This window comes from Sinocyclocheilus anshuiensis, unplaced genomic scaffold, assembly GCF_001515605.1.
Source record: "Sinocyclocheilus anshuiensis isolate Anshui unplaced genomic scaffold, SAMN03320099.WGS_v1.1 scaffold267, whole genome shotgun sequence".
NCBI lineage: Eukaryota > Metazoa > Chordata > Actinopteri > Cypriniformes > Cyprinidae > Sinocyclocheilus > Sinocyclocheilus anshuiensis.
The window spans coordinates 2,229,800-2,249,524 of NW_015552637.1; the positions used below are offsets into that span (position 1 = coordinate 2,229,800).

Sequence of the window (19,725 nt, forward strand, 5' to 3'; positions counted from 1 at the left end):
ATATACACTTTATATATATATATTTTATATATATATATATATATATATATATATATATATATATATATATACATACTTTGATTAGATCAGTATTGGCTATTAAAACCACTTTTATAACATTTGCTGAAGAACTAACTGTTCCATTATGTCTTTTTCAAATATCTAAAGGTCACTGTTTAATTGTGCTTTTGACCTTTTAAAGTAAGTAATGATCCTTTCAATATGCCAATAGGAATGTACTTAAGCTTAATTAATTGAGAATATCATGTTTCTCGTGAAACGTACAGACATGCATGCACATACACTGCTCAATATTTATGGGCACAGCACCTAAAAATAGAATACAAGCTTTCTCATCATCTGCTTAAGTGAACCTCGAAAAACCGCATCAATTACTCCAGAGACGTGCAGTGACAAACAGAGCAACAGAACATACTTTCATCAAGCATCTCTTTTACGACCACTTTCAAACACACACAAGTAAACACACACACAGTAATAGAGGCTGTCATAATGAATATAAATGGCATCTAGGAAACTCAGCAGATATCATTCATCAAACACATCAAAATGTATGAGATTCCCAGTGTGCAGTAGTTCAATAACCACACAGGGTATGCATCGAACTATATAATCAATGAAAGCTACTGCAAGAGAAGCTTCACTTTCACTGATAATGCTCTGCAATTGACTTAAACACCTCCATACGGACATTTTAAACTGTTCATTTAAAACCATTTCACTGTGAACAAAATGCTTTGTTAGCCACCCAGGAAAAATCTAAAACATGAGAGTATTCTAGAACCCAAGCAGAAGTACAACCAAAGCCTCACTGGAACTGAAGCCTTAATTTATTAAAAGAAAGAGGTTTTAAAACATCTCAAAGCCTCTGAGGGCCGCACCAACAGGTTCTGCTAAGTGCAGCACCCCGTGAGCAGTTTAAAAGGCTTTATTTAAGGGTCTGTTCCAGGTTTAACACATGTTAAGCTCTCTCAACAGCATCTGTGCCATGATATTCACTACCACAGACAATAATTTCTTCCCCGAGTTTATAAAAAACATGTTTAAAATAACGGACGTCTATGGTGCAAAATAAAATTTTGGTCTATAAAAATATGTAATTCCTTCAGCACTCTATGCTTTGTCCCATTGACTTCACGTTTAAATGCATACTTTTTTTTCAGTAACACTTTGGTATAGGGACCAATTCTCACTATTAACTGGTTGCTTATTAGCATGCCTATTAGCATATTGGCTTATTATTAGTACCTATGAAGCACATATTCTGCATAACCATATTCTATATCCCTAATCCTACCCAATACCTAAACTTAACAACGACCTTACTAACTATTAATAAGAAGCTAATTAGGAGTTTTTCAGGCAAAATTCATAGTTAATAGCGAGAATTGCACCATAAAATATAGTGTGACGTTTTTTCTCCAAGCCCGTATGACATTCTTCCTTATGTGAAATACAAAATAAGATTATTTAGAAAAGTGTCTCGTTTCATCCATATAATGACCCAACTGATGCTCATTACGTGGACAAGAAAAGTAAAAAAACAAAAAACAAAATCTTAATATCTTCTTTCGTGTTCCACAGAATAAAGTCATACAGGTTTGAAACATAAGGGTGAGTAAATGATGACAAAATTTTCATTCAAAGGGATAGTTCACAGAAAAATTAAAATTCTGTCGATTTACTCACCTTCTAGTTGTTTGAAACCTGTACAAGTTTCTTTCTTCTGCTTAGCACAAAAGAATGTATTTTGACATTGATGGTAGCAATTGACTTCCGTAGTATGGCAAAAATATTATGGAAGTCAATGGCTACCATTAACTGTTTGGTTACCAACATTCTTCAAAGTATCTTCTTTTATGTTCAGCAAAAGAAAGAAACTTGTAAAGGTTTGGAACAACTTGAGGATGAGTAAATGATGACAGAATTCTCATTTTTCAGTAAACTATCTCTTTAAGAGTGAGTCGTTGCTTAGGTTGAGACTCAAACTACACTGTAAAAAAATGGTAAATGACTGGCAGCTACGGCTGCCAAACAAAAACCGTAAAATTAAAGTAAAATATCTTAATTGAAATAAAGTGCAAAAAAACAATAATTTTACAGAAATTTTCATTAAAGGTTTTACAGGGGAAAAAATGTTATTTTACAGATTTTTCCTTGTTTCAATTATGATATTTTACTTTAATTTTACGGTTTTTGTTTGGCAGCCGTAGCTGCCAGTCATTTACAATTTTTTTATGGGACTTTTTTTTACAGTGTAAAACCCTTATTTTACAGATTATTTCTTGTTTCAATTACAATAATTTACTTTAATTTTATGGTTTTTGTTTGGCAGCCGTAGCTGCCAGTCATTTACCATTTTTTTACGAGACTTTTGTTACAGTGTAGAATTGCTATGAGAACAATTATATTTGTTATTAGACGTGGACTCTCTGTTCATTACTCTTGTCTCCCTGATGGTATTACCCTGATTGGCCAAGCTACCAATCCTAAACCTCCATTACTTATCACTTTAAAGCCCCAAAAAGAGCTTTCTTTAGGAAATCAATAATTATTCTTTATAATTTTCCAATTTCGTTAGGCCTCGAGGTAAAATCCTGACCTGAATAGCTCGGTATCATTTTCTGATACTGATTCTTTTACTGTTATCCTGCTTTTTGTCTAATAATAGATTGGTTAAACCTACATCGACTGAAAGTGGGATGCTCTTGAATGTCAGATGTGAGACAAAAAAAGTATAACTGCACTGAACAAGTGATGATTGTGGACTGAATCAAGCTACTCACTGCATCCCACTCCTGAGCAATGATTCATTATTTTAGATGTAGGAGAGAGTGTGTTTGTGAGCATGTGTGTGTATTTATGTGTGCGTGAGATTGAATTGCATTATAGTTCTTTCAATTGTCTTCTGCTCGCTAATTTCCCTGAGGCGGTCCTATTGACAGGCCATGAGCTTGTCTTACTGAGAGACATCTTAAGAGTCCTCCATCCTTCTGCTCCATGCAGGCAGCAATATCTGTCTGTACTGACACAGAGCACAATGCAAAAGCTAATTAGCATAGTGTAATTGCAACTGCTGTCACATGAATTCATTGTCAATATAATTAGTGAATCCCATGAAAATACCACATCACGCCCTGCTGTCAGCATTCAGTTACCAGGGGAACTGTGGTAAATCTGGTCACTTTTCATGTTTGACTTGCAGGCAACACCCATTTAAATACTCCTGATTCATCCAAAGAGATCTGATATACCTGGAGAGAGCCATCCATTCCCATTCCCATTCATCTCAATGCCAGTAACTTGGCCTGTGCATCTAGCATCACTTCAGAAAACATTTACGCACAGTCATGTTGTTCCAAACTCTATGACCTTTTTTTCTACCGTGGAATACAAAATGAGAATTTTTAAAGAGGATTCTGGGAACCCCTTTCAGTATAATGAAAGTAAATTAGGACTAGGGCTGTCAAGCTGCTTGAAGGACCCAAAAGCACCGTGATAGTATCATAAAAGTGACTTGTTGTGTGCTATATTCCAAGTAATCTGAGTTTATGTGATAACATTTAGCCTTTGCAACCAGATCAGTGAGTCAGACAGTTAAACTGAAGGACTCCCATTTTTTAACAAATCATTCAGTTTTGTGAACTGGATCAACAGATTCATTTTAAAAAAATTCAACTTAAAAAAGATTCAACTGCCTTCTCATCATACAAAGTTATTATTTAGATGATAGATAGATAGATAGATAGATAGATAGCAAATAACAGTTTTGTTTTCTAACTAAAATACATGTCACCTGTTGAAAGGCAGTCAATGGAGAAATGTTTTTGCCTACATAACAGTGTAACAGTGGCATTTCTCAGCACTCATTCTCCCCCTCGCACTCTCATTCTCCATGATCTACTCTCACCTGTAGCCTCTACCATTCCTTCCAGAATGACCACTATTTCAAACTCTTCTCGCACCAGTTGCTCCTGAGAGATGTCCCAGAAGGGGCTGTTCTTGTTGATCTCATGGCAAATGATCAGCGGTGACACCAGGAACAGCCGATCGTCCCCCGTGTCAAAGCCCACGTTGATGTCCGTCTGGTTTAGCGGGATAAACTCTCCTTCCTTGGTCTGCTTAGAGCGGATGAGCTTTGCCCTGATGGAGGCCTCCACAATGTGCGAGTTACGCAAGTCACCAACACGGAACATCAAACACAACTTGCTGTCCCGCATGGATATCACAGCTGTGTTAGAAAACATGAGCGTTTCGGCGCGATTCTTTGGTTGTGAGATTTTCACAAACATGCAGCCCACCATGAAGGCATTGACGATGGAGCCCAAGATGGCCTGCACCAGAAGCAAGAGGATGCCCTCAGGGCATTTGTCCGTTATGACACGGTACCCATAACCAATGGTGGTCTCGGTCTCGATGGAAAAAAGAAAGGCTGAGACGAAGCCATTGAGGTTATTGACACACGGTGTCCACTCGTTGTCATCAGCGTGGTCCAGGTCTCCACGGATGTAGGCGATGAGCCACCAAATGAAGCCAAAAAACACCCAGGTGGTGGTGTAGACCAGCGTAAAGACCAGCAGATTTAAGCGCCACTTCAAGTCCACGAGTGTGGTGAAGATGTCCGTCAGGTAACGGTAGGTTTCGCGCACGTTTCCGTGGTGGACGTTGCACTTGCCGTCCTTTTCCACATAGCGCTGACGCCGTTTTCTCAACTGACCTCCTGGGGGATCGGAAGTGTCTCCTCCTCCCACAACTCCACCGACAACCATCGTACGGTCTGTGGGGATCTACCGTCAAGAATGGAAAAAGAAGTCAGAAAATAAACATTTCAAGTTTGGCTAAAAGAAAAGATTAAACAAAAGCAGTTATCATCACTATTTTAAACAACACTTACTAAAACAAGGACAAGTAACTAAAAGTAGTGACACTACTGTTGTTGGTATCATCTATTGTTTCTTTTGAAGTAGAGCAGCTTTTCAGTAACAAGCTTTCCAGCAGCTGAAGCAATAATCAAACACTTTTCACTAAACACTAAATTTATATTTCCAAGTTTGCCATTAAAGACTATTTAAAAGAAGTTTTGTCAAGTTTTGACTATTTAAATATTTAAAACAAATGCTGTTCTTTTGAACTTTCTATTCATCAGAGAATCCTGGGAAAAAATCAATCAATCATTGTTTCCACAAAAATATTAAGCAGCACAACTGTTTTCAACATTGATAGTAATAAGAAATATTTCTTGAGCAGCAAATCAGCATTTTAGAGTGATTTCTGAAGGATCGAAGAAGCGAAGATTCTGAAAATCCAGCTTTGCATCACAAGAATAAATTACATTTTGAAATATATAAAATAGAAAACAGTTCATTTAAACTGTAATAATATTTCAAAATATTACTGTTTTTACTTTATTTTTTATTAAATAAATGCAGCCTTGGTGAGCATAAGAGACTTCTTTCTAAATTTTACTGACCCGTAACTTTTCAATGTATTTAGCTACTTTTGTTACTGGTTAGCTTGAATGTAGCTACTCTACTGTAAACTACGAGTAGTTGCTTAACAAGTTACAGTTGCAAAGTAGCTTCCCCAAAATTCATACATGTAAAAAAAAAAAAAAAGCATAAAAGAAGAGTAAATGTGAATCTGAACTTACTTTTTCATTGGAATCAATCCATTTTTTTGGCAGCTTGATGCCTTGTTTTTCCACATCCTGGCCCTTAAAACTACTCATGGCCCGGAAGCCGTAGACGTCGTCTTTGATCCAACACAGTAGCTGGAGCTCTCCAACTATTAGAAGAAAACACATGAAAGCTAGTAGGTGAAACTCATAATGGAGAGCAAAGCTTAGAGAGCAATTTATCACAAACAGTGAGATAAATGTGCCTGTAAGCGGTCTTAATTAAAATCAGAGTGTTAAATTATGTTGCTCTACAGTGTTTGCTTACCTGCACACCACATTTACACAGTTAGTCCCTGAATCTGTTTTACAAATCAGTGCATTTGGTATAGCACTGAATACATTATGAATTAAAAGGCAAGTGTCATCACTAAAAAAGTTTGTTTTCACCAAGTCAGCTCTGATATTTGTAGGAATAAATTCACAGAAACTGGAATTAATGCATTAAAGCATGATAAACATGATTTTATTGGTTTGCAATAATTTTAATATGCCAAGTGAACCAAAAGCCCTTGACTTAAAAATGTTAATCACACATTTTATTTCAAAAGCTAGATATTACCTATTTATATAATAAAATAAATATACAATTTAGATTTTATTTACATTTATGTAAAAGACCAACACACTAAAAATACTACTTTCTGAAAAAATTGCTAATAAATTTGACAAATAATTACAAAGAACAACAAGTAACACATTGAACATTATACATGAAATTTTAAAGTAGAAAGACTGAAATAGTATTTTCCTGTAAAATGTGCTCCAATGTTTTATTTAAAACTTTAAAAAAATCAACCTCTAATGAATATTTACAATTTTTACAATGCACTTTATACATTGTTATTTCTATGTTGTACCACAGAATGTGATACTGGTGACCCACACCAAAGACTACAGAAATACAAAGACGTTCACTCTTATGAATGGGAGAAACTACAATGCACAATATGGCGAAATAGTCCCGCCTTCTAAATGAAAGAGCCAATCACTGATTGATAAAGTCATTGCGTCAATGCAGCGGCCGTTAGAAGCTCCGGTTCCCATAGAAACCTGAGGCTAGACCAGCCAATGTGCACGTGCAGTCATAAGCGTACAGTTTTTGAGATTTCAGGATTCCCCCATTCATTTAGATAGGACTTGGTCTTGTTTGAGCTGCCTGGAGGCGTAGCAAATATGGCTGCCAAGTGAAAAGACTTTCCTTGAAAGGGACTTTGCCCACACCAGGCTTCTCAAAGGAAAAGTTCACCCAAAAATGAAAATTCTGTCATCATTTCTGACATCATTCCAAACCTGTAAGAGTTTGAACACAAAAGAAGATATTTTGAAGAATGTTGGTAATCAAAAGGTTGATGGTAGCCATTGATTTCCATTCTATTTTTTCCATGCCATGGACGTCAATGGCTACCATCAACATCATCTTTTGTGCTCATACATGTTTGGAACAATTTGAGGGTGAGTAAATGATGACAGGATTATCATTATTGGTGAACTATCTTGCTTAAATTAAAAGCCATGCTTCATTACTTGTTGGTAAACACAACTATGCTGGTCCATCAGTCTTTTCAGCAGAGGTATTTATTAGCCAATATTGAAAGAAAAAGCTACAAAACGCTGCAAACGATTCAGCCTCATCTCCTCTCACATACATAAAATGCTTTATTTCCACATTATTGATCATGTTCACTGAATGTTGAATTCCACATCTGTTTCAACATGTTATCCATTAGCTCAAAGTCTCTAAAGACATTGTGTCTCTCCCTCTCTGCCCAAGCATCACCCAACAGCACCGACAGCAGGTGCGGGTGAGTACCAGTGGGTTTTTTCATAACACACATGTGAAAACAATATTAATGATGGCAAGCTCTATGGGGAACCTGGAGCAAGGCAGTCTGAGGCAGATGGGGGCAGACGGCACCCACTAGGAGATCTGATCAGATATGGTCTAGAGAGAGAGAAAGTGAGAGATGATAGAGCGAGAGAAAGAGACAGATTGAGAAAGTGACAGATAACAACTCAAACGCAGATAAACTAAAGCTACATAAAATGATTTACTGTGTGAACTGATGAATTATTTATACAGTGCTGATATCTGGACTTGTTTGTTTAGCTGTGAAATTGCTGTGAAATAAGGGTGTGCGACAAATATCTTTAGGAGCCAAGAAAACAAACTGTCCCTATTTAGCAAGACCATAAACAAATTAAAACAAACTTTATGTAGGTAGCTGAGTATTTTCTTCAATGCGTCCTAACCAGGTGTGATAAAGTGGCAAGAAATTAAAAGTTCTTTAATTTGAATTTTGCTAGCTACTTGCAAACAACACTTAGTAGTGGTATTTTCGAATGAATCAATGTTTATAAATGAACAAATCAGTTGAATGAATGATTCAGTGACTCGCTCAAAAAAGAGACACTTGTCCCATTCCTAAATGTAACTAACTGTTGTATGACAAACATTTAATATTTTCTAATGTTCAACGAGCCAATGTATTAAATATGATATATATAAACTAAATACAAATAAATACACTACCGAAGTCTACTAGAAGTCTCTTAATGCTCAGCAATGGCTACATTTATTTGATCAAAAATACAGTAAAAACAGTAATATTGTGAAATAGTATTACAATTTAAAATAAGTTTTCTATATTAATAATCATTTTTAAATGTAATATTTCTTATGGCAAAACTGAATTTTCAGCATCATTACTCCTGTCTTCAGTGTCACATGATCTTTCAGAAATCATTCTAATATGCTGATTTGGTGCTCAAGAAACCTTTCTTATTATTCTTATTTTATATATATATATTTTTTTTTTTATATATATATATTTTTTTTTTTGTTTGTTTTTTTGTTTTTTTGTAGAAACGGTGATACATTTTTTGTAACAATGTCTTTACTGTCTGTTACATGTGATAATTTTAATGCATCCTTACTTAATAAAATTATGAATTTTTTTCAAAATACATACATACATACTAACTCCAAATGTTTGAATGGTAGTGTATATTTTGAAAAACTAGTTAAAAACTTAGTTAAATGATTTTTCAGTTCATTTTAAAGTCTTCTACATCAATTTGAATTTAAATTACATTCAGGAACTAATTTGGAACTGAAAAACATCCTCAAATGGCGCACAAACCCTGGTGTCCCACCTGTTTAGGACTCTGGCTTATTGTTGTGATTGGCTTTACCTGAGCTTTACCTGAAATCCATATAACAGAACACTGAGTCCAAATCGGAGGAGATGCCATTAAACAGTCACAACTTCAGAAAGCTGAACTAGCAGAGGAGAGAATGGTTACTTTGGTCATTAGTCTGCCATATAATTGGATAAGTGCTGTGGGCGGACACTAGAGATGACCACACTGCAGACACAGCAGCGATGCTTTTCATGTCTGTGGCTTATCCTCAGGTCCAAACAAAGCTCTGCAGATTTCCTCACAATTGGAATGCCTTGCATACTTACTGATTTAATATCTTGGCTATTTTCGTCATGCTTTCATGTACTGAGAGTGCAGTATTTTCCCTTCAAACAGCGCAGAAAATGAAAATCTTTGCCTGGTTTGACCAAATCAGGATCCCAAGAGGCTTGAATCAACCAGGACGCTGTTGTCTCTGACCCAGACACATTTCGCAGTCAAACACCCTGCAGCTCGGCCACAACTGTGCCACTGTCACTCTGTCTGAACTGTTGCGTCATGACAAACCAGAACACTGGATAGCACCAGGGGTCAGTGTAAAATGTCACCAATTGGAGTGAGCAGAAGGAGAGCACTCTTGCTCCTCTGTGCCTCTCACCGAGACGGAGCAGAGCGCACGACCACGACAAGCCGTGAGGGATTGAAGCACTTTGCCTCTTTTTAATCATGGTTTAATTATCTCCTAAATCTCTATTAAGCTCTAAAATTCTATTTAAGGTCAACATAAAACATAAATAAATGTTATTAAAAATAAAAGTTGTATAAAGTTGTAAAAGTTGTATAAATGCAAAACTCGCTGTCATGGTGCTTTTCATTTTTTTCTGAAACAAGAACAACTCCATATCTCAAATTATATATTGTGTTTAATAACATTCTGTGTTGGAACTGGCAAACTCACAGCTAGAATTTTATATATTCAAAATACAATTAAATAATCTTTTTGCAGTGCAATTTTTGCATAATTTGACAAATTGGAAATAGCACAGAGAGAAATAATAAAAATATTTTAGATATTATGAAATTGACTTTAATTTTGTCTCATATCTAATCTCACGTCTAATATAATTTTGTACACTAACACACTATGGGGGGAAAAAATAGGGTAAAAAAAATTGTAGTGGAAATGACACCACAACTAGTATGTTATGAAATAATTTTCATACAATAAATATTGAAATGGTATATTCAATTCTTTGTTTTGGTTATTTTTAAACAATATATAAATGAAAATGATAGGCATGGTAAAAAGTTTCCAGGACTTTTAAGAATAGATCAAAGGTGACAGTTAAAATATTTATAAAGCTACAAATTATTTCTGTTTCAAATAAACACTGTTCTTTTGAACTTTCTATTCCTCAAAGAATCATTAAAAATATACCACAGTTTTCACAAAAATATTAAGCAGCAGAACTGTTTTCAACTTTGAAAATAATAAAAAAATGTTTCTTGAGCAGCTGAAGGAATTCAGTTTTGCCATCACAGGAATAATTCTTTCTTTTGATTATCTTTTTAATAATATATAATTATTAATGATAAATGTTTCATTATTATTTATAGCCTATTCATATTCATGATGGATTTTCATAGTATATCATTGGGATGTCTGAGTCTGTATCAAGATTAAAACAATAAAATAGATACTTAAAATGAATTAAGAATTTTTTTTTAAAAATTTGAAAATTATAATCATGTTAAAAGTCTCCATTTAACAAAAACAAAAACACAAAATCTGTTGATTTTAATAAAAATCAACCCCTTGGACATAAAAGCGTAGCAAGCACCACTAATTAGATGTCTCTTTATACGAGGTCACCTTTAAAAGAAGACTATCAGAGAAATGGCATATAACTTTGGCACCGAACATGACTATTATTTCAGTCAGCCTTCTATTAGCTGAATGCTAGACTCCAGACAGCACTGTGACAGATGGAGAAGACATAAAAAGGACTACAATGCTGAAATGCATTAGACGGCACTCAAGGAAAGATCCATTGAGATGGCTTAGACTGATCTTCGTCACAGGGTCTGAACTTCACGCAACATTTATCCACCGTGGTTTAAATGTGCAATGTCTTACTTCATTTGCTTTATGATCTATAATCAGTGGTGAGAAAAGCCTATGACTACCTCAAGAGCAAACATAGGCTTTTCTATTGCAGACCCATCCAGTAGTGGGGAACTGGAGAGCGCTGACATAGAACAAGAACTCACCGCTCCCACGATTTGCATAATTACCTTTTAAACAATTTTTACATAATCCCTCTGCTTCAGAGATAGACCGAATCATCATCGCCAATGATGCCTGGAGAATTCACCTTGAGTTCACCTTTTAGCTGTGGTCTAATTGCATCATGGATGTCCTGTGTGTATTCAGATATTTTCACTAAATATTTGTACTACATGCTACATGCATCCACTGATGCGACTCTTCAACCTTTGCTAATGCTGGCATAAGCAAAGGTCTGATGCTCTGGAAGCTTGTCTGGTCATTAGCCTAAATTGGATTTAATAAGCTTTGATATGTCACACCGCTGAACCCTGCACCTCACAGGAGGGAGACTCTAATGGTTTAACTTACTTGTGATGTGTCCTTAAAAGCCGATAGCAGTTTGCACAGATTTTCAGAGTAGCACAACATGCATCAGAGTAGATGCCTTATTTCATTTGACAAGAATCAAAACAGCGCTGCGAGGGATAAACATATAGTCTGTTCAATATGTCGTATATTCTGATGTTAATCTTTGAACCAAATAACTCTGATAAACATGGATCATAAAAATTGAAATGTTAAAGTCTCTTCTCTTATCTCAGATTAATATGCAAAAATAACTACAAGTAAGAAATTTACAGGTTGATTTCCTTATGCCCGGTTCAGACTACACGATTTTAGCCCGATTTTGCCACAATTTGCTTGACGTAGGGTGTTGTGGGGATTCGTAAACGACAATGGGCGTCGGGACGCAAGATTCCATCGTTTCAGCACATGTAGTGTGTCATAGTGGACGACAACCGTTTCCGCGTCTGCGACGATTCACGACATCACGACAGAAAGACTAGCATGTTTAATTTATTTTCTGTCGTCCACAATGAGTTCTGTCACATTGGTGACGTTGACAACAGTGTAAAAGCAACATGTAGTCTGACATGTTTCTTGTCCATGACACGACAAGATTTTAGGAGTCAAAATCGTGTAATCTGACACAGTGACTATCGTGACCGACAAAAATATTGTGTAGTCTGAACCCGGCATTAAAGTGTCGCTGCTTGAGCATCGTAACAGTAAAACTAACTCAACCAATAGTGTAAATGTGAGGGCGGGGCTAACTGTTTGTCTGACCAATGACAGAAGGGGACATGTTCAGGGAAAAGGCAACAGAAATGAAATTAAACACTTCATAAGACAGTACAACCTAGGGGTGGGCGATATACCGGTAGAGATTTTGGACTATCGTCTCTACCGCGACTACACGATTGCATGACTTTGCTGTGCTACATGGTCACAAAAATGCATCCTTTGTACACATTTTTAAGCATTGCAGTTTAAAAACAAGTGATTTTAAGCCATTCAAATGCAATTAGCAGCAAAAGAGAACTCATTTCGCTATATGCACGCGCTGTCAGAGAGGCAGGAGTTATCTTTGATGCTTTATAGGCCTTGAACAGTTAAATACACATACTTGTATGTGTCAAAATGCCCGTCTTTGCAAGTATCCTCATAAACAGTAATTTAGGTCTTAAGTGAAAGCAAACAGCTGAGAAAGAAAACACGTGTAACAGTATATTGGATCCAGGCGGCTCTTAAAGTGACAGCAGTCTAATATTCCTGCTGTCTGTCAATCATGTTAATCAAACAACAAATGAGAGAAAATCTCTCACTACTCTTGACAAAATCACTTTCGTAACTTTAATAAGAAGAAATGTATAAATAATTTACACAGTGAAGAACATGCAGTGTTTTTTTACACTTGATTACTTTATACAATGTATGTTTCATTTTTAATTTATTTGTTCTACTGTAGTTTTTTTTTAAACTCACTTAAAAGTCTGGGGTCAATACTTTTTTTTTTTTTTTAATCTATATCTTTATTCAGCAAGAAAACATTAAATTGATCAAAAGACACAGTAAAGACGTATATACATTACGAGCAATTTCTATTTCAAATAAATGAAAAAATTACTTTCTATTTAGCAAAGTATCCTGGAAAATGCATTATGGTTTCCACAAAAAAATATTAAACAGCACAACTGTTTTCAACAGTGATAATAATAAGAAATTTTTATTGAGCATCAAATCATCATATTAGAATGATTTCTGAAAGATCATGTGACACTGAAGACTAAAGTAATTATGCTGAAAATTCAGCTTTAATGTCACAGTAATAAATTACATTTTAAAACATATTAAAATAGACAAGTTATTTTAAACTGTAATAATATTTCCCAATATTACTGTTTTTACTGTATTTTTACTCAAATAAATACAACCTTGATGATTATAAGAGACTTAAGATAAAAAATCCTACCAACCCCAAATAGTAGTGTATATGTAATATTTACATACAGCAAAAATATTAATAACAAATTGTACATACACTCAGTATGACAAGACTTAGAAGAATGGTGAAAAAGCAGGAGGGAACATTTCCATCATGTCGGCTGTCTGAATTAGATGGCCTCTCATTATGCACTTGTGTATTTACAAAGCCATTTTATCAGCAGCGGAGGGCATTTTCATCTCAAGTGATAAAATCATTTGCTTGTGTCTGGCAGCTGTCTATTCTCTGTGCAAAACAACACACAGGCGAGTGGAAAGGAAAGAGCCATCCGACATGGGCCAAAAATAGACCCGCATTTCCAAGGCTTTTGGTTCACTGTGCCATTATGGTGCTCGTGTAGAGCAGGTAAGGGTTTGGACATCATAGTTTCATAGATACCATCTCATGCATCTTTCAATAAACAAGGAGAAAGAGAAATCAAAGTCTTTAAAGGGATAGTTCGACCAAAAATGAAAATTCTGTCATCATTTAATCACCCTCATGTCATTCCAAACCTGTATGACTTTATTTCTTCTGCTGAACACAATAGACGATATTTTGAAGAATGTTGAAAACCAAACAGTTTCCGTTTCCATTGACTTACATTTTTTGTCCATACCAAATATCAACAGGAGCCAAAACTGTTTGGTTACCAACCTTCCTCAAAATATCTTCTAATCATACAGGTTTGGAATGACATGAAGGTGAGTAAATGTTGACAATATTTTAATTTTTGGGTGAACTATTCATTTAAACTCTATTTTTCCCTCACAGATCTGACACTCTTCTAAGACCCATTTGAAAAAGTTTGAGTCTTAGGTTTCCCTTGGGAAAGCGGCTGTCCATTGGGAAAATTGTGTGTCCTGTTTCATTTTGAGTTTAATTACAGCCTCGGGTTACATCCTATGTCTCCATTTCATCTCAAATGAACAAAAGTGCACTTAAGAGGACCTGGACCAGGCCTTACCATTTCCTCATTAATCTATAGAGCCGGAAGGTAATCCATTACATTTATGAAGCACTATGGATCTCTTTTAGCCTGAGGTGCAATCATCACCTTAAAGAATGATGCTTGTCTCCATACAAATGGTAATTAACTGGGACTATGATGGCATATAAACATATATTGCTCATTATTTCTTTGACAAGTTCAATATACCAATTTATGGCAGATGCATGGGTGCAATTCTGAACGTATTACTAAATAAGGATGAACAAATTTGTGTCATGAATTCTAGAGCTAACACTATTAGATTAGAGAAAATAACGACTTGAATTTTGAATCTCCCACCTCATAAAACACCCAACAGTTCCTCTGTTCTTCCCAACCACAGTTCACTCTAAGAGTGTAACCATGTTTCACTTAAGTTCACAGCTGCCTGGGGGTTTGGGCTACATCATAATGGATTGTAAGCTGTGATCTCCATAAGTGAGAGACTCCACACGCACCAGAGGAAATGGGCAGCGCGCATCACCCTGAGTCAACCTTGACACAGGCAAAAAACAACATCAACGTGAGCCGGGATGCAGAGGCAACGAAAGCTACAGTGCTTGAGCCAATCTGCACTGCTGATGTTAAAGATGTTCATGGTTACATGTGGGGAAAGGGGCAAAGTATCACAGCTTTCTCTGAGTAAATCCATTACCCTGCTTTCTGACAGAAAACTACTGCAACTTTGGCGGAGTTAATATGAATTTATGGACCTCATTGCATTGCGGATCCAATCTCTGCTGTGTTTCATGTATGATGCAAGTCCTTGTTACAGTATGTGATTGTCTCTAAGTGCTGTATACAATCATAGTGCTGTGCATTACGGTGCTTAAAAAAGGAAAACATGTGGAAAAGAACTTTGGTTCTTGTGGAAAAAATACTAAATGTACAAAGTCAAGAGATCAGGATCATTTACAAGAGTTAAATTATGATCAGAGAGAAAGTGCAAAGTTATTTATGTTAATATGTGGTATAAAAACCACATGAAGGGTTTGCATTAATGGCATAGTTCAAAATAAAAACTCTATCATAATTTACTTGCACTGTATATATATAAAAAAAGTTGACCTAACTCAAAAAAATAAGGCAACCTATCGCACTCAACTTGTTAAGTTAACTCACCTAGCAACCGACAACTTAAAAACTTTTGTTCATCTAATGAATAAAAGTCAGTCTACTGAGTGTTAAAAGACCTGTCAGAGCAACCAAAGATTTTTTAACAATCCTCTTTCTTTTAGATTTGTGCTTATTTTTAAAGCCTTCTACATAATATGTGTAGTATTTGCCTTTTAAAACTAAAGGCAAACATTTATGCTATAGGCAAATGTATTAAACAAGTTGTAATGAGATGCATATACCTCAGCACACGATTCTCAACCATGGTGAGGATCAACAAATTTTAAATCAGTAAAAATATGAACTCTGTTCCACATGACAGCTAACTGACAGTGACAGCAGCAGCAGCAACAGCGACAACAGCAGCAGCAGCATAAATTAAGCCAGTAAAATGTAAAACAATGATAATATTTTAATAATAATTAACATAAAATGTTTTCAAGCTGCAATGCATGCTGGGAACGTGTGCAATATTGTTCAATGTAAAATTGTTTGTTCAGATGACTCAATTTGAAAGGTTGGGAGAACATTTGGATATGTTGTGAACAAATACTTGAGTATCCAAGTAAGGTAAACAAAACAACTTTTGCTAGCGACATGTTTAGAGTATTTTTGTTCAGTTCACACAAAAAATTAAACCGACTTCTCCTACTAAAAATTCTTTGTTCGGGCTACTTTTTTACATTGGTTAGTAGAACTTGTAGTACACTACTACAAGGACTACTTGTAGTAGACTGTAGTAGAACTAGTTGGATTTTTACAGTGCACTTTTATGTTGCTCCAAACCTGTATGGAATGGAACACAAAAGAAGAAATGTTTTTGCCCATATGTGACAGTCAATGGGATCCAAAACAACCCAAATGAACCCTATTGACTTTTAGTATATGGACAAAAACACAGACATTTTTCAAAAACCTTTCATGTTCCACAGAAGTAAGTAAGTCATACAGGTTTGGAATAACACAAGGGTGAATAAATGATGACAGAATGTACATTTTTGGATCAACTATTCCTTAAAATAATGCTCTTTCTTTTTTTTTGATATGGTATTTCTCAGTATTTAAAAAAAATACAGCCGAGACTGAAATCTCTCTCAAACTAGCCTTTTCATAGCAGTGAATATCAGTACTTGCTTTGGTAGTCTAAATCCACTTTATATTTCTATATGCATATGTATATATATATATATATATGTATATGCATGTCAGAATGTCAGATTAATTCTTTCAGTAGGTTAGCTATGTGTATGTTTATGTATGTTTAAATATGTAGCACCATGGTCCTGTGATGCATAACATTTCATTCCTTCATATGTCTCCATATATGGTGGAATGGCAATAAAGCACACTTGAACTCAGAAAAATGTAGATGTAAGCATTCCCATGCACCAGAATGCCATCTAAGCATCCTAATACACCTCACAAACCTCACAGAGGCTGGATGTTGTTCACCTTTGGAATAATTTTCCCTGAACCATCCAAACATATGCCACTGTACTGGCTAAAAAAAAAAACAACTAAATTTGCCTGTAGGTCCGGTGAGACTTTGCCTTTTTAAAAACATTAATATGAGTAACAGGGCGTGATGAGCTCACAGTGCCCGAGGCTTGCTTCCTGTCAGTTCTAGAACTATGATTTATTCAATAGCCTTCTAGAAGCGCGAGCGACAACGGCCAGCTCCTGTACTCCCATGAAAACCATGCTCAGGTTTATGTCTGAATTAATCATTCATGTATGTCAATTATTTAAGCATGCATGTCATTCGGACAGCGAAAGCCTCGCCATTTTTCAAAAGACAGCTGTAAACTACATGTAGAAAAATGGATAAACAACTGTCTTGCATACTGGTAAGGAAAAACGCAATGAATAAAAATCCAGTTCAAGTGAGATCTTGTAACCACAGCGAATAAATAAGCACTTTAAATCATATACAAATGGCTTAAACATAGTGTATATAACTAGATGTATAATAGTAGGGGAAACTGGGGTGAGAAACCAAAGGTCAAGGTTTAGCTCGTTAACACAGGCTCCATTATAACCCCTTCTGGAAGATGCTGTAATTACACCATATTTCTCCATTAAAGGTTATTAAAAAATATGAAAAAAAAAATGCAAAAATGTAATTATATTAGATGGTAGATAATAGATATTTCACAAGTGCCTGGTCCTTTTAGGAGGCTCTAAAAAAAGTGTGAAATTGACATAATTTTCCCTGTCTGCTGCCGTTAACGTTATAGCTCAGGATAGTCATTAGTGAAGGGTTTGGGACTGTACATTTTCTTGTAGAGTCATCATTGTCATGATGTAATTTTCATGCTGTAAAAAAAGAAAACAGGCAGTATAACTGAGCACCCATGAGCTAAGATGGGATCCTCCGCCAGCTGTGGTGGAAGCGAAGGGCCATTGAAATAAATGGATACACTAATGACTAGTTATAGTCAGTTACCAGCCAATCAAAAATGAGCTACAGGGCTGAAATTACTACAATACACACTGTAAAAAATGCTTGTGATTTTAACAGTAAAAGGCTGTAAAAATGCTACAGTAAAAACCTGTTAACAGGTTAACAGTAAGTTTACAGTGAAGTTCTGGCAACCACAGCTGTCTGTATTTTACCGTAAATGTCACAGAATTTGTTTTTTTTTTTTACAGTGCATGATCACTACCCTCCTGAGGTGACAATGTGTACAAAATTGACAGGACAAAAAACAATTTCAGTGTAAGAAAGTCACATTTCTAGCCTGATTTATAATGTGATTTAAGACCATATTAATCAGTGTCTCATCTGAATCAGCAGGTTCTTGCGTTCAATTTGATTTACAACATCAAAGCACAGTTTTTCATCTACATTTGAAAAGCTGACCAGACCGAGAAGGGTTGTAACACTTTCCAAATACTTTGTTATACCCACAAAAATGGCATAGTGTATACATCTGCCACACACACTGTTAGCATACTACAGTGGTGTGAAAAAGTGTTGGCCCCCTTCCTGATTTCTTATTTTTTTGCATGTTTGTTGTTCTATATTTGCTTCCAAACTTTATTTGCTGATTAGATTAAAATGTTTCCTTTTCATTTACCTTTATAAATTAAAATGGTTCAAATGAAGTGAGGGTGGTGGAATGATAGTCTATAATAATTAAGTAAATTTGTATAGCCTGCCACAATAAAAAAAAATGTGCAAATGACCATGTTTTCAGTTACAACACACCTTGGTAGTGAGGTATAGGATAGGCTACTTGACATTAACTTACACAGTTAAGGGACAAATACTAGGGTTCTAAACTACTTTAATCTGAAGCAGACCAAAAAACACGACACACATAGTGCAAAAACATGGAATTACAATGACAACCGATTATCTGTCAAAATCGCGTCATGAATTGTAATAGTCTTGACATATCAACAAAACAATCACGAAACAAGTAAAACAGTCGATAAAAATAACGCGTAATACTCACTTTCGTAGTTCAAGTTAGTTCCTTGCTTGGGTTCCAAGTGGCTCACCAATCCGAGCTCATCTAAAGCGAAGCGCGCACGCCAGTGTTTGCTTTAAAACATTGTCTCCAAGCGCAGAAAGAAATAATATGACGACGACTTGTAGGTCTTTAAACCGTTTCGCGTTAAAAGCACGTCCCATGAAGTCAGACGAATTAAATAACGACTCGCGCAAAGCTAAACGCGAGCAGATCCACAGAAGATGAAGGTGTGCTGGAGGGATACTGGATGATCGTAGTGTCAGTGCGCTCGTTCAGTTCGCGGGAACAATGTGCATGATGATGTGGAATTGGTAGGCGAAACACAGAAGCATGAGCGAAAGCGTGATACACATGTCTCCTCCCCCAGGTCCTGCCTCACTCCAAGCGCGTACGGCACGCTGATGCATTATATCACTCATTTTCATCAATGCATTTGACACGGGATGCTGCTAAAGATATCATGTAGTTGTAAATCGATTCAGGATAATTCAATAATGACATATGTGATGTAACTGCACGGTAAGATCAATGACAACCTCTTATGTCTCAAGGCAAGGGTCACATCACATGCATGTGTAACATTAGTAATTATTTTATTTTAATATATATTTTTTTGCATTATGTAAACTACATAAAATAAATGAATAAATACAAACAACACTGGACTTCGTGTATATATATATATATATATATATATATATATGT

General features: G+C 35.7%; 1 protein-coding gene across 1 annotated transcript in view; it reads right to left on the reverse strand.

Annotated features, from left to right (window-relative positions):
• LOC107666762 (G protein-activated inward rectifier potassium channel 4-like) overlaps positions 1–19,418 on the reverse strand; it is a 22,183-nt gene extending 2,765 nt beyond the window's left edge. The window contains exons 1-3 of the mRNA XM_016458196.1: positions 19,003–19,418; positions 5,672–5,805; positions 3,932–4,808 (exon numbers count right to left, since the gene is read on the reverse strand). Of these exons, the coding sequence (XP_016313682.1) occupies positions 3,932–4,808; positions 5,672–5,749 (955 nt within the window). The 5' untranslated portion in view covers positions 5,750–5,805; positions 19,003–19,418. The remainder of the gene's footprint in view (positions 1–3,931; positions 4,809–5,671; positions 5,806–19,002) is intronic.
• Positions 19,419–19,725: the final 307 nt, after the last annotated feature.